General features: G+C 41.4%; 1 protein-coding gene across 2 annotated transcripts in view; it reads right to left on the reverse strand.

Moving 5' to 3' along the window:
- Positions 1–25,608, reverse strand: part of usp10 (ubiquitin specific peptidase 10) — an 83,245-nt gene that overhangs the window by 30,377 nt on the left and 27,260 nt on the right. The window contains exons 2-9 of one of the 2 annotated variants that reach the window (XM_068049141.1): positions 21,254–21,322; positions 18,772–18,817; positions 17,175–18,263; positions 13,024–13,115; positions 11,103–11,212; positions 7,069–7,124; positions 6,713–6,810; positions 2,495–2,594 (exon numbers count right to left, since the gene is read on the reverse strand). In XM_068049141.1, coding sequence (XP_067905242.1) covers positions 2,495–2,594; positions 6,713–6,810; positions 7,069–7,124; positions 11,103–11,212; positions 13,024–13,115; positions 17,175–18,263; positions 18,772–18,817; positions 21,254–21,322 — 1,660 coding nt within the window. Of the gene's footprint in view, positions 1–2,494; positions 2,595–6,712; positions 6,817–7,068; positions 7,125–11,102; positions 11,213–13,023; positions 13,116–17,174; positions 18,264–18,771; positions 18,818–21,253; positions 21,323–25,608 lie in introns of both variants that reach the window. The other variant, XM_068049140.1, reaches the window with a different exon arrangement.

Raw genomic sequence — 25,608 nt, forward strand, 5'->3', positions numbered from 1 at the left:
TGAGCATCCCTATCCCAATTGATAGCACAGCCCAGCAAGATTGTAAAAGACAAAGCTGAAGAATTTGTAACCATCTTCAGCCAGAAGCACCAAGTGGATTATCAATCTCCGTTTCCTCCTGAGATCCCCTCCATTATATATGCCAGTCTTCAGATAATTAGATTCATTCCATGTGATAAAGAAATGGCTGAAGACACTGGATGCGACAAAGACTATGGGCCTTGACAACATCCCAACTGTAGTACTGAATACTTGTGCTCCAGAATTAGCTGCGCCCTTTGCCAAGCTGTTCCAGTACAGCTACAACACTAGCATTTACCCATGTGGAAAATTGCCCATGTATGTCCTGCCCACAAAAAGGACGATTCCAATCCATCCAATTACTGCCCGTCAGTTTACTCTCAATCATCAGCAAAGTGATAGAAGGTGTCATCGACAGTGCTATGAAGAGGCACTTCGTCAACAATAACCCGCTCACCAACCGATGCTTAGTTTGGGTTCTGCCAGGACCACTCTGCTCTTAACCTCATTGCAGCCTTGGTCCAAACATGGACATAAGAGCTGAATTCAAGAGATGAGGTGAGAGTGATTGCCCTTGACATCAAGGCAGCAAGAGAGCCCAAGTAAAATAAAGTCAATGGGACTCAGTGGGAAACGTCTCGACAGGCTGGAGTCATACCGAGCATAAAAGAAAATGGTTGTGGTTGTTGCAGGTTAATCTAATCTATATGGTTACTAATACTACTATAGTTCCCTGTTAAACGCACATTGTATTATAAACCAGTAGAAACATTACCCCAGATGCGACTGGGCTAATCATCTCAACCCCAGGATACAGCTACAGGAGTTCCTCAGGTGAGTGTCCTAGGCCCCATCATCTTCAGCTACTTCATCAATGGCCTTTCCATCAGGAGGTCAGAAGTGGGGATATGCGCACAATACTCACTACCATTTGTGACTCCTCAGATAACGAAACAGTCAGTGTCCACATGCCGCAAGATCTGGACAACATAGAGGCTTGATCTGATAAGTGATGAGTAGTATTTGTGCCACACAAGTGTCTGGCAATAATCATTTCCAACAAGTGAGTCTAACCATCTCCCCTCGTCATTTAACAGCATTACCAGCACCATCGCCCCCACCATTAACATCCTGGGTGTCAAACTGACCAGAAACTTAACTGGACCAGCCACATAAATACTGTGACTACAAGAGCGGGTCAGAGGCTGGGTATTCTGCAGAGAGTAACTCACCTTCTGACTGCTCAAAGCCTTTCCACCATCTACAAGACACAAGTCGAGAGTGTGATGGAATACTCTCCATTTGCCTAGATGAGTGAAGCTCATATTTTACCATGCAAGTTATTTGGGTTTCTCGGTAAGTGTTTGCTCTTTCAAAGTGACTGCTGACAACTTAGCAGCCCGCTGACGCCATCAGAGCACTCCAAGCTGCGCATATGCGCAAACTGTCTCCTACGCGCTGAGATGCTGTGCATGCGCAGCCTACGCCTGGCCAGGACTAACAGGCACAAGAAAACGCTCTCAGCCCTCGGCCACTCACCCCAGGTTGCTCTGCCAACACCCCCCACCCAACTGGCTCTCCAGCTGCTCTCTCCCCGCCAACTGCCACCCCCCCCACCACCCCAAGTAATTAAATGGACATGTAACACATTGGGATTATCCAAGGACATGATTATCCGGCTCTCCGTGTAGCAATCCAGTCAATCCCACTTTCCTGCTCAATCCCCATAGCCCTGCAGGTTTTTTCCTTCCAGCGTCCATCCAATTTCCTTTTGAAATCATGGATTGTCTCCACTTGCACCTCCCTCATGGGCAGCGGATTCCAGGTCATTACAACTCACTGCATAAAAAAGTTTTTCCTCATATTCCTCCTGCATCGCTTGCCCAAAATCTTTCATCTGTGCCCAAGTCCTTGTACCAGTTAATGGGAACAGCTTTTCTTTCTCTAAACTTATCTAAACCTGCCCTAACCTTGTACACCTCTATCAAATCTCCCCTCAATCTCTTAGGCTTCAGGGGGAACAACCCAGGCTTTTCCAACTGAACTTTGTAACTAAAATCCCCCAACCCTGGAACCATTCTAGTAAATTTCCTCTGCATCCTCTCAAGGCCCCTCGCATCCTTCCTGGGGTCTGGTGACCAGAACTGGATGGAATACTCCAGTTGGGGCCTAACCAGAGCTTTATAAAGGTTCAGCATAACCTCCCTGCTTTTGTAATAAATGCGTCTATTTATGAAGCCCAAGATCCCATATGCTTTGCTAACCACTTTCTCAATATGTCCTGCCACCTTAAAAGATCGATGCACATGCACCCCCAGGTGCCTTTGTTCCTGCAGAGTCTTTAGAAATGCACCATTACATCTATATTGCCTCACCCTATTCCATCTGCCAAAATGCATCACCTCACACTTCCCCATTTTAAATTCCATCTGCCATTTGTCAAGTGAACCAAAGAGAAGCAAAAATTACTCACTTTCATCCTGAGGAGTGATCAGTTTCTTCAATGCCAACATTTCTTCATGAAGGCCATTTAAAATGAACCCCAGATATTCCTCTGCATCCTCTTGCCGGCCCTGAAGAAGAAAATATGACCCATTAATTAAAACATACGTTTAAAAAAAAACAAGCTCAAAAAGAAACTAGTGATATAAAGTTTCAGCAGGAAAAATAACACTTGCATTATTATAGAATTTTATGCAATCTTTCAGAACGCCCTAAGTTTTTAAATACAATGGATTGTTTTCTGAAGTAGTCACGCATATCGATAAATGCAGCAGCCTAGTTGCATGCAATAAGGCTCCACAAACAGCAAATGAGATGATTAGTTCTTTTTGTACTGATGAGCAACGAATGTTGGACAACACCCAGCTCCACTAAGGTTTGTGACTTAAAATCTTTCGCATTCACATGGGCTACTGGAACAGACAGATAGAGCCTTGGCTTAATCTTTCATCACTTCTCATTCACACTCTCTCATTACCACACTGAACAGCCAGTTCAGAAGAAGTCATCGAATCCTGGTGCGATCCTTGAACCAACACCCTTCTAATTCCGAGGCATGTGTGTAACAACTGAGGGAATACTTTTTTTTTTAAAAAACAAAAATTTGTGTAACAGAATATAAGCATAAAATAAAACTTAACTGGGTTTTCAAGGATATCTGCAATATGCATAAAGACAATAAAATAAATGGTACTAACGGCTGTCTCAAGGAAAAGTCTTTGAAAGACATTTGCTTCAGGGTCAACTTGCTAAAGTAGCAAAATTAACAGGCCTCACCTGAGCACAACTATTTCCCTCTCAGCAGAAAAAGACATGATCCCAGAGTGTGGTGCAATGCAGGTTGCAGTTAGTATAACCACTTCTGAAACTGCTTTCTTGAGTATGACCTGAGCAACACAACTATAACAGTTGGAGTGCATATGCAGGGGACATGGCCACAACTACATAACCTTTGCTAATAGAAAGCAACCGGTGTAGGAAAGAAGGCTACCAGCTTTGGCTTTCAGTTGAAGCAGAAAACATTACCCACCCAGAGAAAATGCTTCATGTAAGGGGTACTGTTTTGTAATGAGGCATCTTAAATGCGTCTTCAGAATCACAAACTATTACAGTGCAGGTGGTGGTCATTCGGCCCATCGTGTCTGCACCACCTCTCTGAAAGAGCAATTCATCTAGTGCCATCCCCCTGTAACCCTGCACATTCTTCTTTTTCATGTAACAGTCCAATTCCCTTTTGAATGCTTCAATTGAACCTGCCTCCACCACACATTCAGGCAGTGCATTCCAGACCTTAACCACTTGCAGTATGAAGATTTTTTCATGTCGCTTTTACATTTCTTACTCATTACTTTAAATTTGTGCCCTCTCGTTCTAAATCCTTTCACGAGTAGGAACAGTTTCTCTCTATCTACTCCGTCCAGACCCCTCATGATTTTGAATACCTATATCAAATCACCTCTCAGCCTTCTCTTCTCCAAGGAAAACAGTCCCAACTTCTCCAATCTATCTTCATAACTGAAGTTGCTCATCCCTGGAATCATTTTCGTGAATCTTTTCTGTAGTCTCTCTAATGCTCTCACATCTTTCCTAAAGTGTAGCGCCCAGAACTTATTAACACTCTGTGCATTCACATACATGCACATTAACCCTGATTTAGACCTTATTACTTGCACCCTTACTCTGACCCCACCTAATAACTTACTATTCTCGACTCTAGTGCTATCGAGTTCTCCTAGCATTCTGTGCAATTTTGAATTCCTCTGATATTTCCTCCTGGTTCCCACACCCTTGCCAAGTTAGTTCAAACCCTCCTCAATAGCACTGGCAAATCGCCCTGCAAGGAAATATGTCTTCTTTGGGGGGGATGGTTGGGCTTACTTGAATTCAATCAACATACAGTCAAAACATTTGTTCACAAAAACACAAGTCATTGCAGACTGAAACCCCAATATAAAATGTGTCCGTATGCTTGCTTTTGAGTCAAGACAGCTATGGGTTCAAGCCGCTCAAGACGTGAGCACATAATCTAGGCTGACACTTGGGGGAGCGTCGCATTCCGAGGGGTGGCATCTTTCGGATGAGTCAGTAAACTGAGGTCCTGTCTGTCCCCACAGGTGGATGGAAAAGATGCCATGGCACAATTTAAAAAGCAGCTGGGAAATTCTACCCATGTCCTGTCCAACATTTATCCCTCAACCAATATAACTAAAATAAATCAGAGCTTTTATTGTTGGTGTGGGATCTTGCTGTGCAAAAAATTGCTGCCGCCTTTCCCTATTACAGCAGTGACTACACTTCAAAATTACTTAATTGAAGCACTCTGGAATGTGGAGAGAACATTAAAAACTGCTATATAAATGCAAGTTATTTCTTTCTTTACAATTTGCAGTGAAGCAGTCATGATGCAGCTGAAGTAATAACTGATGTAGATACCAAATCCATTCCACCATGTTGTAAATGAATTTAGTGGAAAAAGAATGAAAAACAAGTAATGGCAAGTGGAAAATTTCTGATAAAGTATTAAAGGCATTCTTTTAATGAGTTTTTATTCCTTATATAGGACAGAAAAACTAGGCTGAAGATACAATTTTGGTTACTGACAATATACAACAAACTTCTGAAATTCTAGCTAGTCTTGCACCAGAAAATGAAGCCCAAAATATCTATAAAAAGGGATAAGTAAGTTACAAATGCCTCGATGTGTTTTTAAAAACTAGGCAAAATAATATATGAACTTTGCTGCTAGATTCAAAGGAGAGAACACAATGGTAAATTTATCCTGCTGAACCTTCTTTATTGAGTTTATAGGAAATCACCAACTGAAAGTCAAATAGTAGAGGCTTGAAGGCCAATGCTACTTAGCTACCACAAGCTTAGCTATAGCCACACTGGAGGCATTCAATCTTGTTCCAGCTTTTATTTGCAAAACTTTCAAGAAATGTTATGACCACTGACATCGAGCTGGAAAGTTTTTGGGTGTGTTTAATATAAATAAACCTGCACTCTATACAAAGAAATCTATTAACTGATGTGCAGATCGGTCTATTATCCGATCACAAATTTAACCCATGTGCACACCAGGTTTTTACCATTTTCTTTGAGATTTTCTCTTCCATGTAATCAGTTCAATCATTGACAACAGACTACTTATGGCAAAGGAAGTGAGATGAAAAACACTCATGAAACATTTTTGAAAAAGCTACAAATGCACTTGTAATTTTAGGCTTAAGTGCTTGCGGATGGACTAAGATACCACAAGACATTTGTTTCTTGCAGTGCAAGGGAATTAAGAAGTCAATTGCACATGGTAGCACAGTGATGTACAATGTTGGTGTTCCAACAATTGCATTGTGAAGATGATACAAAATGTCCATGACTCCCAACCAGGGAGTTGGGTGGGGTTGGGGGGGGGGGGGGGGGGGGGGGGTAGTTGTTGGTGGGAGAACAGGTGGAGGATTTCCCAATCTTCACAGTATGGGTGGAGTCACCGGATGATTTCTCTAGAAAGCGGGAAGCTTAGAGGGTCATCACTCTCATTCATTTAACAGCTGACTATGCACCAGCAATAGTAGAGAGATTGGAGCAGGTCTCCAGCACTCTTCATCAGGAAAAGCGACTGATATGTAGAAACTTGGGGCAGGAAAAATTAAAAATTCAGTTGCAGACAGACAGTCGAAAACAACTAATGATTATTAAAAAATACCTTTCATCATCACAGGAAGAGCATGGCTCGGTCACAACTCTCCTCTGTGAGGAAGGGCACGGCCTCTCTTCAGCACCTCCCACTTTGGTACGAGAGAGATTGGAACAACTCAGGTGTGGGGGGAGGAGAGAGAAGAGGAGAAGTCACGGGCATAAACTCACATCCCAATCCATGGCACCATGCACTGCGCCACCAATAACCTTTTCATTTTAAATTCCATTTTGACATATAGGATTTTACCATTATGAATTATAAAAATGATAAAGCCAATCTGGATTGTTAATGAGCACAAGGGTCTTACATCATTCAATTTAACTTTTGTTTACAGTTTCACTGCAGCACTGCATATTCAAACTGCAAAAGAACAATAGCAGTGGTACTAAAAAGGGCTTGATAAGTGTCAATATTACTGAAACTCCAAAAAACCATTGGGGATTTAGGAAAAAATTACAATATACTCTTGGGCAAACAATTCCCTGAACTTACCTTTTCAGATAAACTTGACTTGATAACCGTCAGCAGTCTATAAATGTAGGTTGGTTCGAAGGGAATTCCAGTGCGAATATCTTTAACAGTTTTATCACCTGTACCTTACATAATTATGAAAGATTATCACAAGAGATTCTAATACAATGCAGAAAAAGTAAAGCATTTACACAGCAAAATAAATTACTTTGAATCATGAATATTTTCTGCTTTTCATTTTGAAAAATTAACAAACCATTTTGTGTAAAATAGCATATAGTTTGATTCTGGAATAATTTTTTTTTTATATATAAAATGGAGATAGTACACAGCCACAAAGCTATACCAGTTCATGTATTATTACCCAAATTACTCACCTGGCTTTGGCTTGGAGGGTACTGGCATTGTACTGAACTCATTCATCAGTCGAACGCTATTTAATTAATAAAACAAAATGATTTTCAGATTAGAGAACATTTTTATCAAAGTTTTATGGTGTTTAGACTTCTAATTTTTCTTTTCCGATTTTTACTTCACGTTTAGGGAGATGGTCACACCACATATTAGGAGCATGCAGGTAGATAGGAAATGGGTGGCCACCAAGCAGTCTAAGCAAACCAGACAGGTAGTGCAGGAATCCCCTGATATGATCTCACTCGCTAATTGGTTTTCCATTTTGGATACTGGTCAGGGGGATGGTTCCTCAGAGGAGTGCAGTCACAGCCAAGTTTGTGGCACCACAGCTGGTTCAGCTGCACAGGAGGGGAGGAAGAGGAGTGGAAGAGCAGTAGTGATAGGGGACTCATTGGTTAGGGGAACAGGAAGGTGTTTCTGCAGCAGTAAACATGACTCCAAGATAGTGCATTGCCTCCCTGGTGCCAGGGTCAAGGATGTCACGGAGAGGCTGCAGGACATTCTTCTGGTGGAAGGTGAACAGCCAGAGCTCATGGTCCACATTGGTACCACTGACATAGCTAAGAAGGGGGATGAGGTCCTGGAAGCAGATTTTAGGGAGCTAGGAAGGAAATTAATATGCAGGACGCCAAAAGCAGTAATCTCAGGATTACCCCCAGTCCCACGTGCATAGGAATAGGAGAACTGAGCGATTGAACAAGTAGCTGGAGAGCTGGTGTAGGAAGGAGGGCATCAGATTTCTAAGACATTGGGACCAGTTCTGGGGCAGGTGGGACTTGTACAAGATGGATGGGTTGCATCTTAGCAGGGCTGGAACGAACATCCTTGCAGGGAGATTGCTAGTGCTGTTGGGGAGGGTTTAAACTAAATTGTCAGGAGTTTGGGAACCTGAGAGGGAGCTCAGATGGGAGGGAAGCAAAACTGGTAACTAGTCAGGGGTGTGGGAACCAAGAGCGAGTGTTAGAGAGGAATACCAAGGTGCACAGAATACTGGGGGAGATAGATAGCACGAGAGTAGGGAATAGTATATTAATTGGTGGGGTCAGAGTAAGGGATAAAGTAATAAAGTCTGAATCAGGGTTAATGTGCATGTATGTGCATGCACGGAGTATGGTTAATAAGACTGGTGAGGTATAGGCACAGATGCCATGTGGAAATATGATGTGGCTATAACAGAGACCTGGCTCAAAGAGGGGCAGGACTGGGTGTTAAATATTCCGAATACAAGGAAAGATAGGAAAGGGAAAAAAGGGGGACGGGTGGCGGTATTAATTAAGGAGAGCACTGCAGTGCTGGAGAAAAAGGATGTCCCAGAGGGGTCGAGGACTGAATCAATTTAGCTAGAGTTAAGGAACAAAAAAAGGTGCAGTTACATTGCTCAGTGTTGTCTATAGACAACCAGCTAGTAGGAAGGATGTGGAGGAACAAATTTGCAAGGAAATTACAGACAGGTGCAAAAATTATAGGGTAGTTTTAATGGGGGCCTTTAATTATCCAAATATAGACTGGGATAATAGTGTAAAGGGCAGTGAAGGGCAAGAGTTCCTAGAGTGTGTTCAGGAAAATTTTCGACAGCAGTATGTTGCTAGTCCAACAAGAAAGGAGGCACTACTAGACCTAGTTCTTGGGAATGAGGTGGTCAAGTGGATCAAGTATCAGCAAGAGGGTATTTAGGGGATAATGATCATTGTATCATAAGGTTTAGGCTGACTATGGAAAAGGACAAAGAGCAATCCAGGGTAAGAATAATTAACTGGGGGAAGTCCAACTTCAATGGGATAAGAATGGAGCTGGGGTGAATAAATTGGAGTCAAAAGCTGGCAGAAAAACCAGTAGATGAACAATGGGCTACCTTCAAAGAAGAGATAGTTCAGGCACAGTCGAGATATGTTCCCTCGAAGGGGAAAAGTAGAGCAAACAAATCCAGAGCTCCCTGGATGACAAAAGAGATAGAGATTAAGAAAGAGTGTGCTTATGACAGATGCCAGGTAGAAAACACTATCAAGAACCAGGCTGAATATAGAAGGTCCAGAGGGAAGTGAAAAAGCAAATAAGAGAAGCAAAGAGAAAGCATGAGAAGAGACTGACAGCTAGCATTAAAGGAAATCCCAAAGTTTTCTAGTGGCATATAAGTAGTAAACAGGTAGTAAAAGGAAGAGCTGGACCGATTAAGAGTCTAGAAAGGAGATTTACACATGGAGGCAGAGGGCATAGCGGAGGTATTAAATGAATACTTTGCACCTGTCTTTACCAAGGAAGATGATGCAACCCAGGCAATGTTGAAAGACGAGGTAAGACAGACACTGGAGAGGTTTAAAATTGATGAGGAAGTATTAGATAGGCTGTCTGTACTTAAAGTGGATAAAGCTCCAGGGCCGGATGAGATGCATCCAAGGATACTGAGGGAAGTGAAGGTGGAAATCACAGATGCACTGGCCATAATATTTGGCTCATCCTTAGACTCGGGGTGGAGCCAGAGGACTGGAGAATTGCAAACGTTACACCCTTGTTCAAAAAAGAGTGTGAAGGTAAGCCCAGCAACGGCAGGTCAGTCAGTTTAACTTCGATGGTGGGAAAACGTCTAGAAAAAAATAATTCGGGACAAAATCAATAGTCACATGGACAAATGCGAGTTTATTAAGGAAAGCCAGCATGGATTTAAGGGAAAATCATGTTTAACTAACTTGAAGTTTTTTGAGGAAGTAACAGAGTGTGCTGATGAGGGCAATGCTGTTTATGTGTACGTGGACTTTCAAAAGGCATTTGATACAGTGCCACACAACAGACCTGTGAGAAAACTTGTAGCTCATGGAATAAAAAGGACGGTAGCAATACGGATACGAAATTGGCTGAGTGACAGGAAACAAACAGTAGTGGTTAATGGATGTTTATTGGGTTGGAGGAAGGTTTGTACTGGAATTACAAAGCAATCAAGGAGGATAGTGTAGAACTTCAAAAGGACATAGACAAGTTGGTGGAATGGGCAGACAGGTGGCAGATGAAGTTCAATGCAGAGAAATGTGAGGTGATTCATTTTGTAGGAAGAACACAGAGAGACAATATAAAATAAAGGACACAATTCTAAAGGAGGTGCAGGAGCACAGGGACCTAGATGTATATGTGCATAAGTCATTAAAGGTGGCAGGACAGGTCGAGAGAGCAGTTAATAAAGCATACAGTATCTTGGGCTTCATTAATAGGGGCACAGAGTACAAGAGCAAGGAAGTTATGTTGAACTCGTATAAGAAACTAGTTCAGCCTCAGCTGGAGTATTGCGTCCAATTCTGGGCACCGCACTTAAGGAAAGACATGAGGGTACTGGAGAGAGTACAGAAGAGATTCACGAGAATGGTTCCAGGGATGAGGAATTTCAGTTATGAAGATAGATTGGAGAAGTTAGGACTGTTTTCCTTGGAGAAGAGAAGGCTGAGAGGTGATTTGATAGAGGTATTCAAAATCATGAGGAGTCTGGACAGAGCAGATAGAGAGAAACTGTTACCACTCGTGAAAGGATCAAGAACGAGAGGGCACAGATTTAAAGTATTTGGTAAGAGAAGCAAAAGTGACGAGGAAAAACTTTTTCACGCAGCGAGTGGTTAAGGTCTGGAATGCGCTGCCTGAGAAAGTGGTGGAGGCAGGTTCAATTGAAGCAGTCAAAAGGGAACTAGACAGTTACATGAAAAGGAAGAATGTGCATGGGGAGAAGGCAGGGGAATGGGAGTGAGGGAATTTCTCTTTCAGAGAGCCAGAACTGACATGATGGGCCAAATGGCCCCCTTCCACGCTGTAACAATTCTGTGATTCTAATAACATATCAATAAACTGGACTACAAATTCTTAGAAAGCACCAGTATCAGATAAACCACAATTTGATTATTCACAAACTGTCCTGTCTGAGCTACTTAAGTTTATATAAGTGACCAGAGCTGACCACAACTACTACTCGAGCATTTTTCAAAGCATTTCAAGTACATGTATAAATATATGCAATACATACAAGCTGTCAATCATTGGTGTAGAACTGCGAGGTCTCTGTGCCTCATTGTACATCGGAATAGACTTCATCAGGTGATACATGGGTGGGCATGCAACCAAAGCTTGCAGCGTCTATGTCATATTAGTTAAGGGGATAATAGTTCACTTTGATTTGCTATGGGTTTGCAACCCACAGTACTTAAAGCAAAGCACATCAAGAGTTGGAAAGTGGAAGCAGCAGAAACATTTTTCTAATGTGCAACTAGAAACTGCATCAAAATATGTATAAAAAGTTCTGATGGATTTTGAAGACCATACAAACGAGGACCTGCGACTGGCTTGCCTGTTTTATTCATAATTTTATTTTCGTTAAGTGCAGTTTTGTCCTATTAAGCAATTTGAGGGCAGTGCATTCCAATACTAAGTTTGTACAGTATAATTAAAATCCTGATGTTTGAAGGAAAAGGACAGTAAAACAATTTGCAGTAGAATAATTTTAATCCTTTCGAATGTACTGCAATATTGATAATTCCCAATAACCAATTGCTTATCACAATCTGATTAATTTCATAGATGGCATCAGCTGACATTTTCTGCAGCTTAAAAATAAAAGAATGCTCCCAAGGTTGTAGGCATTTTAAAGATAGGTAATATCAAATTAAGATGGGTGGACAAAGAGGAGAAAAAAGTTGTATTGATGCAATTTGTAATCCAAAATGAATAGTCATCTCATTAAAATGAGCTTCTACATCTGCTTCCCGCATCAACTACACAGAAATTATTACAATGTAATGCAAACCTCGATCTTACCTAGCTTGATTAAACCTAAATGAAATGTCATGGCTTTGACGGATATAAAACAGGCTAATATGATAAAACAGATATAAAAAAGTCTAAAATTTGATTGGGGAGGGGGTTGAAAAACATTTTAGTTCTTATTTAAAAGTGTTTCAAATTCTGGAAATGTAAAAAAATGAATATAAAGTTCGGAAAATATAACTAAATTTTGCTAATTTCAACATATTAGAAAAGAGCTATAAATGCTAATTTTATGCTTTTATCCCAAAATACTGCATACTCAATAACCCAGCTGAAGTGCATTCAAGGTTGTAATCTAATTAAGAGATTCAGATCATTTTTCTAAACTATGAGCTCCAGATCTGACATTATCTCAGCCCTTTAATGAGATTCAATAGTGATAATGATTCAGAGATTTATTAATTCCAGTATTATTTTACAACGATAGGTGTTGCATTCTCAAGGATCAAATAAGTATTTTATCTTTTTCAGTTAAAATGACTTGTAATAATGGTGTACTTCAATTTTATTGAATAACAATCCAAGTTCAATCTGCGTGTTTTAATAGCTTTCAAGCTATACATTTTGCTTGCATATATTCACAATTTCTATTTTAATAATTTAACGGAATGCCTAAAGTATTCATTTGAAAGTTTTCTTTGGTTGAACGTTAAGTTTACTTATGTCTCTGATATGCCTTGGGATGCATTTCCACTTCAAATGAACTACATAAATGCAAACTGCTATTGGCCACAAAAATGTAGGCTTTGCTGATCATTTTCAGGGGTGTGGGAGGAGGGAGACTTATCTTCGGCACAAGAATCGTAATGGAGCCCAGCTTAAAAAAAGTTTCAGAATTCTGCCTTGGACTTGTTTCCAGATATTTCCACCACTGCTTTCTGTTAATTCCAATACCTTAGCAGTGGCATGCAATTACTTACTGAAAATGTGCTTCATCACCCACCAGCACATTTCTAGAACTATAAAATTCATTTATCTCAGTAAGCCTTTCACGAGAATGGTTATAAAATGCATGCTCAAATCATACTACATAGAAAAATTAAATTGTTTTTTCAATACTAGAGCTTTCATTTCCAGTTTTTCAGCTGTGCAAATAGATTGTGATATTCAGATATTAAGGATACGGCATTGATATAGCACCAATTGCTTTTGTTGATCAGACCTCGAGGTTGCAAAGACACTGGTTTATGTACCAGTTTCACATTTTCCAGCAGTTCTATAGATATGGGGAGAAAAAAAGTTACATTGTAAGATTAATATATTGAATTTGAATCTACCCATTGAAGTCAATATCCATACGATCCTCGAAATGCCATGTACTAATTTTAATGCAATACATCAAAAAATTGAAGTTACCTTTGCTCAACAGCTACGAAAAAGCATACTCTAATCAAGATTACGTCTGCATACTTATAACTATTTTCCCTCACTGCACTGAAATATTTCCCCCCCTTTTAGCCCTGGCTTCAACATCTGACTAAGGGGGCTAGCTAATATGGAAAACACACCACAAATATGCTCACTGTCTCAGTTTATCCAGGAAGCTAGCTCAGTTTAAGAATCGCCCTTCTTTGGGACATCATAAGCACACTCAGTATCTCGACACCCTGTGGCATAGCATATTGCTACCCAAGGTACTGGGGCAGTGAACTGTCCTTTTATGAACAACTGTTTGATGAACAATCACTGAACAGCTAATATGGAACAACTTTGCAAGTGCAGAATGTTATTGTGCAATCACACTATCGCCATTTTCATAACGAATTGTGCATTCAGTTTGATCCAAAAATGGGTTAACTAGTGAAACACACTGATATGCAATTTGTATATATCCAAATGCTCTGTACAAACGACTACACTTCAAAGCTGCAAGCACTAACATGATAGGCTCTTACTTAAGACTTCAAATCCAGCTTGTGCTCAAACCCAATTTGCTGGTGGTGCTCACTCATTACTCTCCAAGCAATTCCATTTACACAAAGGAAGGATAAACACCAGAACCTCAGCTTTCCTCAATCCTACTCCCAGCAATATATGTAAAACACATTAATATACCACTATTAAAGGAATAGCATATCTGTGATCACATACTATAGCGAGGGCATGGTTAGCGGCAGAAAGTCAGTGAGCAACAGGTGAAGCCTTGGAAAATAACACTTTTCAGGTACTTCACTTAACAGTCATTTTTTGACTGAATTGATGCAACCATAACAAGCAAGTGTTCCACGTTTCCTGGAATCTGTCCTGTTATGCTGATTCTAAGGCAACATTATTTAATGTTTTAAGCTGCTACTCTATTTTCTTCAGCAGGAACACATGCAATTTGGCAAGGTAAAAGAACACAAAAATAATATTTGTTTTGAAGATGGCAATTGAGTATATAATTGAAGTTAAATGAATTTATGTACCGCAAAGAGTTGGAACGAATGGAGTGGAAAAGACTTAAGTATCTTTCTTGGAAGTGAGCAACAATTAAACTACATATGAACAAATGTATTAGAAGAGTAGGCCACTCGGCCCCTCGAGCCTGCTCCATCATTCAATAAGATCATGGCTGATCTGACTGTAACCTCAACTCCATATTCCTGCCTGCCCCCAATAACCTTTCACCCCCTGGCTTATCAAGAATCTATCTACCTTAAAAGTATTCAAAGACATTGCTCCCAATGAGTGTTCCAATGACTCATGACCCTGAGAAAAAAATGTATCCGCATCTCTGTCTTAAATGGGCGGCCTCTTATTTTTAAACAGTGACCCCCTAGTTCTAGATCCTCCCACAAGGGGAACATCCTTTCCAGATCCACCCTGTCAAGACCCCTCAGAATCTGATGTTTCAATCAAGTCGCCTCTTGCTCTTCTAAATTCCAGCAGATACAAGCCTAGCCTGTCCAACCTTTCCTCATAAGACAACCACCCATTCCAGGTATTAGTCCAGTAAATCTTCCCTGAACTACTTCCAACTAAACTTGGTAACAATGTAACACCATGGGCAAGTTTCCAAAGATGATGGAAGAATGCCCTGTTACTTAGTCCTTTCAACATATAACCAAAGTTAATGAGAAACAGCTGGATAACTTGGAAATTGGATTTAATATCACTAGAACATAAACATAATGCCAGTGAAATAGTACTGGTTACAGGTTAGAAAAAAATTGTGGGAGAAGGTAAATCAAACATGATTTGATTGAAAATAAAAGCCAGTGACTAACAAGAAGAACAGGATGCGTAACAGTAAAGGAATGAAAGAAACTTGTTACCAGTCAGGGAGGTAAGGAAACAATGTCAAACAAAATCACTGGCATTAAGGACTAATTGTGGGTTTCTAGCACCATCTTGTGGTAACAGTAAGATAGGGCTGTTTAATTTATTTAAATGTTTGTAGGTTCAAGAAAATTACAAATATAAATGTGGAACTTATACTTAATAAATACACACCAGCTAATTTCTGAAAAAATAGATGGATACAGAATTTAAAAATTGACAAAGTGGATACTGTTCAGAGATTTCCAGCTATTAGCTGACAGCTAATGCAGATAGATTTACACAGGGAAAAAAAGCTTTTTTTTTAAACAGGCCATGTGTAAGTGGGTCAGTTGAGCAGAAACTAAATAAGGCTCTATGGCTTATAAAGGAGCTATTACTTCTGAACCATGAGCAATTAGCTCAAATGTCTCCTTAGCATGACACACAGCTGCAATTCTATTCAAGAAAAACCAACATACTTAATTTGAAATAAACTGAATACAACTGTACACACGCACATGAATTACTGATTCAATGTTCTTAATATATCTTTGCATTAATAATTGCAGTTAATACAGATTTTACTACAAAGAGTTATATGGAATTAAAATAGTATACCTTAGATCTGCAATCTCTATTTCATAATCCAGACACAAACATGAATTGTTACTAATGGAAAGTAGCAGAGGACATCTAGTGCCCACAGAACTATAACCTAGCACAAGTTACTGCTTTTGTGGCAAAAAAAATTGTTAAAAAGCAAATGGGAAAGTCTTCAAAAGATCTTAATGCCTTCTGTAACTCCTCATCCTATTCTCTATAGAGTAATGAAAAGAAGACAAACGTTTTTTTCCATGAAATCAAAAGGCCATCATAGGCTACTGCCCAGTGGTCCCAATCTTTGCAAGAGTATCAACAACTATTTATTCTGTAAGGCTGCCGTATCCAGATAGCCACATGTCTAGGTAATTAAATGAGCCAATACAGGACCTACAGTCCATCCCTGATACTTCATCTTGGCCCTGCTGACTGCATCCACTGCCACCTTGCCTAGCTGCTGAATGTAGTGAACAGATGCTAGCTAGTTTCAAAAAGCACCAATCCATAACAATGAATAATGTTCAAGGAAAGTAGATGCAACTTCATTTCATTCCTCTCAGTTATATACATGATTGTCGCCATGTTATCTGTACAGACCCTCATTAAGCTATCTGGAACAATAACACTAGCCAGATGCGTTCAAGCCCTAAAATTTTTTGATGCTTGTTTAACAATTTGCACAGAGCACAAAATGGGACTGTGGTTAGCAGACACTGCTCGTGATTGAAGATCACGCTTCAATTTTTTTCAGTCTCAGATTTAGAATACTATGCATAATCGCAAGCAAAAGTGTTTTTGTATTGGAATCTTCTACATATTTCAAAGAGTGTAAAATCATCAACTGAGATGCACTGGCTGTATCAGTTGTGGTCACTGCTAAGGAAACAAAACTTACTTTGCCCTAATAAATACGAGCCATCAAAGCTCATTGCTGCAGGTCCAAATGAATGCAGTACTAACAATCCAGCTCATAAATTTTTGTGATAAAATACATTGGTTTCTATGCATCACGCATAGATGTACAGTGAAGTACCATTTACAGTCCATACAACTTGACCAAACTTCAGGTATGAAAACATGGGTCTGATTTCCTGTTCGGTTGCCAACCTTAGTCATGCACAAGGCAAGGGGCATTCAGATTACCCTCCTTTTGAAGTTCAAGCTGCTGTCTTGTACATTACAGCAACTGGTTGCAGAGCAACACATACAAATCAAAAAGTAGCTACTTAGACATGCATGGCTCAACAAACATATCTCAGGCTTTTTTTTTTTTGAGTACTGGAATGTTGGCTTTAACGAATCTCAGATTTCTTCACTGAGAACTACCCTATTAACAAATGACCAAATATTTAATTTGGTACCATTCAAGATATATAGCAAAAGAGAACTGATGGTTTTAAGTGCCTTTATTCTGGATATTTTAAAAAATTACCTGCTATCTGTTGGGCTGCAGAATCCTCAGACACTGGAACAGGCACATCCATTCTTATTTCTGGTGGCTTTTCAGGGAATTGAACCGAAGCATTGGTTGGTGTGAATTTTGCCTCAACATAGGCCACAGGTCCTGAAGAGGGCTTTGAATTGTGGAAGAGACTAGCCCATGATTTGGCAGGCAAAGGAGTAGAAGCCACAGAGGGAGCTAAGGCAGTCTGCTCTGGCTCAACTACATATACATCCTCTGGTTTATCCTGCTCACGTTCTGCGGTCTCCGTATGTAATCCTTCCCCATCAGAAGTATTAGGAAGTGTTACAGCACTATCACCAGAGGATTCCAGTGTTTGTCCACTGTCATTTTTAACATCCACAGTAATATCTGTGCCTGCATATGACTGTGCAATAGCTGTCCTTACTGGGCTACTCCTTCCAGTCTGAGAGAGATCAGGCTGTTGAGTGGAATTAACCTCATTATTAGCCACAGTGTTAGCCTCAAGCTCAAATCCAGGCTGCTCAGCAGTCCTGGCCTCATCTAGTGCACTAGAGACTGTATCATTACAGAAGGCTCCACTAATGAAGTCCGCATCATTCTCAGGGCTATCACAAGTCCTCTGATTAGCTTTTGAAGAAATAGCTCCATGAGATTCAGGAATCTCCTTCTGGCCAAGTAATTCAACCTCTTCTGGGCTTATAGCATTTAGCCCTGAGTTTAACACATGTCCATTAACAAGGCCCAAAGTTTCAGGGGGACCACCAGCATCACTCGCACCTTCCTGATAGCGATAATAACCAGGAGGTCTTTTCTTCTTGTTCCTCCTTTCCCTCGGGCCTTGTCCTCGGTAGACGAGATCATCATTCCCTGGGCAATTGCCGCTGTCCAGAGAAATATTATCCTCTCCAAACTGGCAGTCAATGGAGCTATAGGCAGCTTCTTCCGACAAATTGTCTAAGGATTTCTGTACAGGTTGGTATCCCAATATAAATTCTGGGGCCTGTGGATTCAGCGTACTGGAGACTTTGTAAACACTGCCCTGCAATCCAGGTGGTTCAGACTCATTTTCTTCAGCGTCTGAATCATTTCCGTCTCCTAGTTAAATGAAAAAAAAAATTAGCCATAATGTTCATGCCCTAAGAACTGCTACACATTAAATTTTAAACTAGCCTTCCTCTTGCTCCAAAAAACCAATTGGTACAATGTACAAAGATTTTTATTTTAAAACCGTGGGGGGAAAGGGAAGGAGAGCGTGGGGGGAAAGGGAAGGAGAGCGTGGGGAGAAAGGGAAGGAGAGCGTGGGGGTGTGGGGTCTGAAGAGAAGGAGAGCGTGGGGGTGTGGGGGTGGGGGGGGAAGGAGAGCGTGGGGGTGGGGAAGGAGAGTGTAGAGGGAAGGAGGAGAGCGCACCCGCCACCACCAAGGTCTTCGGCCGCGCTCCCCCCATCCCCGCTCTCTGCACGCTTTTATGCATTTTAACTACATTCATTTGAGAAGTGAAATTCAAAAGTTAATTTGACATTGAATTTTATCCTAGTTCTTAGATCCTTCCAGATTATCATGCGAAATGGAATATTAGCAAATACACTCAAACCAAACACTTACCAGCTGATTGACTGACTTGCAAGACTTTATCATTATACGGGGGGAGCTGTGCCAAACAGAAAACAGAAGTTTAGTATTATTCTTTATACATAATTAGAAAGAGCATTATACTTCATTATACTTCAGCATTTTTTTTTGTTATGATCAACACAATTTAATGACAATGACAACCTGGTCCAGTCCAGAACTTACTGAAATGCACAAGATTAAGTTATAACTTGATGTCCTTGCTTTTTTAATTAAAATTCTTAAAACTAATTCAGCCCAAATCAATCCAGGAGGAACAGAATTTTAAAGTCATAGACCTACCGTCACATTGCTACATTTTACTGATCCAATGCAGTGTCCAAACATCCTGGACCTAAGGTACCACCAACACGTTGCTAGCAGGTTATCTAACATTTCAGTAGTCTCTAGTGGAACATTGCTGAGATTGTTACAATGCAATTTTCTACCTATTTCCACTCGTGGAAATGAAAGTTAAACTGAGTTTAAGATGCTTACTCACTCACCATGCTACACTTCAAAGAGGAACTTTTGGATCAAACACATGTTCAATTGCCACAAGTAATTTATTGGCCTGGATTCTGCAGTCAGTGGTGAAGCAACAGCGTTCGCTGCTGACCTCGAAGAATGCCTCGCTGAGAGATCTAGTAATCTCTGTAGTAAGAACTTTAATTCCCTCGCTGTGCAATTGATCTTAATGTTCTTTAACAGGGGTCGCCAGTGTGGAGCTACAATAACGTCATTTAAGTTATCCAAGCAGCCAATTACATTAAAGAAGTCTCAGATAGCCAACCAGGAAATGAAAAGTACCAAAATCAAATTACTTTCAAACTAATACCTAGAGCAAATTAAAGAATGGGACATATGCATGGGTTGACAGTAGATGCTTTAAAAAATCTAGTATTTAATCAGAATGGAAACATGTAAGAATGTCCACAAATATAAAGCTCTTTTTTCTGGACTCAATCTGTTATTCCGGAATAGTTAATACTCACCCATTGCTGTTAAAAACCCGGTTACACTTAAATGAACAAGTTGCAACTGTTTATGGGATATCTAACCATGATGAGAGTGGAAAGGAGGAATTTCTCACCACATCAACTGATTTCACTGATTGCTGCCTCTGGGAATATGCATCCACAGTGAAGCCTGTGGTGGAGCTGAGAGTGACAGACCACAACTGCAGGATTTCCTCATTGGCCTGCCATGGGCTAAATCATGAAGTTGCAGTAAGTTTCAGAGGGGTGATGAAAGTGAACGCTAACCAAAACCCCTGCAAAATCCAGACCATTATGTGAACAGCTTCCATCCTACACAAGAAAACTGCATTAAAAAAATAACCACGTTGAAGGAAATGCGTAAAGCAACTTAAGATACCTTTAATTTCCATCAAACAGCATATATCATCAAAATTCCTCATATCTTGACAGAATAAGTTACTTTTTAAATGCAATGAATCACTTAGGAAAAATAAGCAAACTTTATGCTGCTGTCTTTATCTTGCTCCTTTATTAATCATGCTGCATGAACATTTTTGGTACGAAGTATAGAGTTGTCAGTGTTGGGGAAAAAAAGCTACACCAAGAGGTGAACTTGCTTTGACCGAAAGCCCACTTTTCACCTTTTTTTTTTAAAAAAAAAGGCTCCACAATTCTCGGGGCATGGCAATTAAAAATATTCATGACCTTTTCTAAATCAGAAGTTGACTTGAGTTAAAGACAACTGAGTGCCACTCTATTTCAACAGTTAAATGGGCATGTCTCAAGTTCTACCATAGCCAATCCCAAAATGTTAGTACAAGCCACTTTGAATATGTTTTGTCATTTGAAAGTTTATTACTCAAGCTTTTGCTAACTGTAAATATTAACCGTAATCTGAGGTAGATAGCGAATCAAGTCATGTGAAGGGTCCCTAACTGAATTATGTAAAAATCTAAGTTTTTATTTTTTTAAAACAAAAAGGGTATGGCATTACAGTAACGCAGCTGAAATGTGGCAGTTACAGTATGTAGACAGTACTACAGAACCATCATGAGACACATGAAGCTTTGTCAGGCCTTTAATCCAAAGAAACGCAAGAGGGGAAAGTTGACATTATATGTATTTAAGTTTTAATTCATCATATGCATATATTTATATCATCTTCATATTACTTAGGACTCCAAAGGTCATTCCAAACGTCTTGCCCAGTTTCAACCAAAAACAACTTTTAAGTGGTTGGAAACAGCAAATTAAAAAGTACAAAATCCTATTCATCTAAAAAGTCCTCAACCAGTCCATCTACATACAGCACTAAACTCCAAACTTCCAGCAATCACTGGTACCATTATTTGGTCAAAAATTTTGAAAGAATTCATGTTAATTAGCTGCTAGACATATAATAAAACCATGCAGTCAAAATGATTACCTGAGAATTAGTGCGTACGATAAATAAAGAAAGAAAAATTCCAGATTTTTCTCATAATGAGCACACTTACCTCAACAGAGCTGCGCGATGTTACAAAGAATTGATTGAATTCATCAGGGCTGAACTCCCCAAAGATGTACTGAAAGAAAAAAGGGGGAAAAAATTGATTATTCGCCCAGACTGACTGCAAACATACTTTCTAAAACCTGGAGTAAATTATATAAATATATTTACTATTATATAAATAATTTACTATTGTTTATCTTGTCACAATTGCTTAGAACACTAGTCCATGCTGCCCACTAAATCCTTGCATGTATTCTTTAATACATATACTACAGTTTCTCAGGACTGTACAAAGCAATAAGTATCTCCGCTCACTAAATGCTGACTGTGAGGAAATATTTTCAACATCGATTTAGATGAACATAAGCTTATGATAATTTTAACTCTATTAATGACTTGAGTTATTATGGGATGGTGGGAAAGCATTAGAAGAGTTACGATTAAGCTGTTATAATAGGTCTTATTTTATTTACGGGTAGGCGGTGGCGTAGTGGTATCACTGGACTAGTGATCACAAGTCGTGGGAGTCAGTTGCCAGCATTCGCCAGAGCTGGCGGGCAGCCAGAAAGACAGGGCTAAATTGTGGCGAGTCGAAGAGACTTAGTAGTTGGCAGGAAAAAAGACAGAGGCGCAAGGGGAGAGCCAACTGTGCAACAGTCCCGACAAACAAATTTCTCTGCAGCACCTGTGGAAGAGCCTGTCACTCCAGAATTGGCCTTTATAGCCACTCCAGGCGCTGCTTCACAAACCACTGACCACCTCCAGGCGCGTATCCATTGTCTCTCGAGATAAGGAGGCCCAAAAGAAGAAAGAAAAAGTAACCCAGAGTATTTCTCTGGGGACATGGGTTCGAATCCCACCACAGCAGAAGGTGGAATTTGAATTTAATTAATAAATTTGGAATTAAAAGCTAGTCTAATGATAGCCGTGAAACCATTGTCGATTGTTGTACAAACCCATCTGGTTCACTAATGTCCTTCAGGGAAGGAAATCTGCTGTCCTTACCTGGTCTGGCCTACATGTGACTCCAGACCCACAGCAATGTGGTTAACTCTTACATGCCCTCTAAAATGGCCTAGCAAGCCACTCAGTTGTACCTAACCGCTACGAAGTCAATAAAAAGGAATGAAACCGGACAGACCACTCGGCATCGACCTAGGCACCGGAAACGACAACGGCAAACCCAGCTCCATCGACCCTGCAAAGTCCTCCTTACTAACATCTGGGGGCTTGTGCCAAAGTTGGGAGAGCTGTCCCACAGACTAGTCAAGCAACAGCCTGACAGTCATACTCACAGAATCATACCTTACAGACAATGTCCCAGACACTGCCATCACCATCCCCGGGTATGTCCTATCCCACCGGCACGACAGACCCACCAGAGGTGGCGGCACAGTGGTATACAGTAGGGAGGGAGCTGCCCTGGGAGTCCTCAACATCGACTCCGGACCCCATGAAGTCTCATGGCATCAGGTCAAACATGGGCAAGGTAACCTCCTACTGATGACCACCTACTGCCCTCCCTCAGCTGATGACTCAGTACTCCACCATGTTGAACACCACTTGGAGGAAGCACTGAGGGTGGCAAGGGCACAAAATGTACTCTGGGTGGAGGACTTCAATGTCCATCACCAAGAGTGGCTCAGTAGCACCACTACTGACCGAGCCCTAAAGGACATAGCTGCTAGACTGGGTCTGCGGCAGGTGGTGGGGGAACCAACACGAGGGGAAAAACATACTTGACCTCGTCCTCACCAATCTGCCTGCCGCATATGCTTCTGTCCATGACTGTATTGGTAGGAGTGACCACCGCACAGTCCTTGTGGAGATGAAGTCCCGCCTTCACATTGAGGATACCGTCCATCGTGTTGTGTGGCACTATCACCGTGCTAAACGGGATAGATTTTGAACAGATCTAGCAATGCAAAACTGGGCATCCATGAGGCGCTGTGGGCGATCAGCAGCAGCAGAAATGTACTCAACCACAATCTGTAACCTCAAGGCCCGGCATATCCCACATTCTACCACTACCATCAAGCCAGGAGACCAACCCTGATTCAATGAAGAGTGCAGGAGGGCATGCCAGGAGCAGCACCAGGCATACCTCAAAATGAGGTGTCAACCTGGTGAAGCTACAACCCAAGACTATCTGTATGCCAAACTGCACAAGCAGCATGCGATAGACAGAGCTAAGCGATCCCATAACCAACGGATCAGATCTAAGCTCTGCAGTCCTGCCACATCCAGTTGTGAATGGTGGTGGACAATTAAACAACTAACTGGAGGAGGTGGCTCCACATATATCCCCATCCTCAACGATGGGGGAGACCAGCACATTAGTGCGAAAGATAAGGCTGAAGCATTTGCAACAATCTTCAGCCAGAAGTGCCAAGTTGATGATCCATCTCGGCCTCCTCCTGAAGTCCCCAGCATCACAGAAGCCAGACTTCAGCCAATTCGATTCACACCACGTGATATCAAGAAACGACTGAAGGCACTGGATACTGCAAAAGCTATGGGCCCTGATAATATTCCGGCGATAGTACTGAAGACCTGTGCTCCAGAACTTGCCACGCCCCTACCCAAGCTGTTCCAGTACAGCTACACACAGGCATCTACGCTGCAATGTGGATAATTGCCCAGGTATGTCCTGCTTTTTGTGTACAGGACAAGTCCAACCCAGCCAATTACCACCCCATCAGCCTACTCTCAATCATCAGTAAAGTGATGGAAGGTGTCACCAACAGTGCCATCAAGCAGCACTTGCTTAGCAATAACCTGCGCAGTGATGCTCAGTTTGGGTTCCACCATGGCCACTCAGCTCCTGACCTCATTACAACCTTGGTTCAAACAGGGACAAAAGAGCTGAACTCGAGGTGAGGTGAGAGTGACTGCCCTTGACATCAAGGCAGCATTTGACCAAGTATGGCATCAAGGAGCCCTAGCAAAACTGAGGTCAATGGGAATCAGGGGGAAAACCCGCTGCTGGCTGGAGTCATACATAGCACAAAGGAAGATGGTTGTGGTCGTTGGAGGTCAATCATCTGAGCTCCAGGACATCACTGCAGGAGTTCCTCAGGGTAGTGTCCTGGGCCCAACCATCTTCAGCTGCTTCATCAATGACCTTCCTTCGATCAGAAGGTCGGAAGTGGGGATGATCGCTGATGATTGCACAAAGTTCAGCACCATTCGTGACTCCTCAGATACTGAAGCAGTCAGTGTAGAAATGCAGCAAGACCTGGACAATATCCGGGCTTGGGCTAATAAGTGGCAAGTAATATTCGCGTCACACAAGTGCCAGGCAATGACCATCTCCAACAAGAGAGAATCTAACCATCTTCCCTTAACATTCAACAGCATTACCATCGCTGAATCCCCCACTATCAACATCCTAGGGGCTACCATTGACCAGAAACTGAACTGGAGTAGCCATATAAATACCGTGGCTACAAGAGCAGGTCAGAGGCAAGTAACTCACCACCTGACTCCCCAAAGCCTGTCCACCATCTACAAGACAAGTGAGGAGTGTGATGGAATACTCTCCACTTGCCTGGATGGGTGCAGCTCCAACACTCAAGAAGCTCGACACCATCCAGGATAAAGCAGCCCGCTTGATTGGCACCCATCTACAAACATTCACTCCCTCCACCACTGACGTACAGTGGCAGCAGTGTGTACCATCTACAAGATGCACTGCAGCAATGCACCAAGGCTCCTTAGACAGCACCTTCCAAACCCGCGACCTCCACCAACTAGAAAGACAAGGGCAGCAAATGCATGGGAATACCACCACCTGCAAGTTCCCCTCCAAGTCACACACCATCCTGACTTGGAACTATATCGCTGTTCCTTCAGTCGCTGGGTCAAAATCCTGGAACTCCCTTCCTAACAGCACTGTGGGTATACCTACCCCAAATTGACTGCAGCGGTTCAAGAAGGCAGCTCACCACCACCTTCTCAAGGGCAATAAATGCTGGCCTGACCAGCGTCACCCGCATCCCATGAATTAATTTTTTAAAAAATGAATGGAATTTTGATGTTAATATTAATGACTGCTTCAAGGTTAAGGACTCCAGTAGCAAGTCTAATTTTTAAAAAAGCATAGTCATGTTGCTCATCCTTGACAAATTCCACAGAACAGTTGTTATAATTTTAGGCTTTCTCCCAACACTGAACTAGAACCACAGAAGAAATGCAGTTTCCGTTACCGGACAGTCTCCAATGAATCAAAACCTGCTCCTTTGTGCATCTTGTGTGTGGGATAGCATGCCACAGGAATAATTAACATTAACAACTTGCATTTACATAGCACCCTCAACATACTAAAACATCCCATCACGTTTAACACACAAAATGTGA

This window comes from Heterodontus francisci, chromosome 17 (assembly GCF_036365525.1).
Source record: "Heterodontus francisci isolate sHetFra1 chromosome 17, sHetFra1.hap1, whole genome shotgun sequence".
Taxonomy (NCBI): Eukaryota; Metazoa; Chordata; class Chondrichthyes; order Heterodontiformes; family Heterodontidae; genus Heterodontus; species Heterodontus francisci.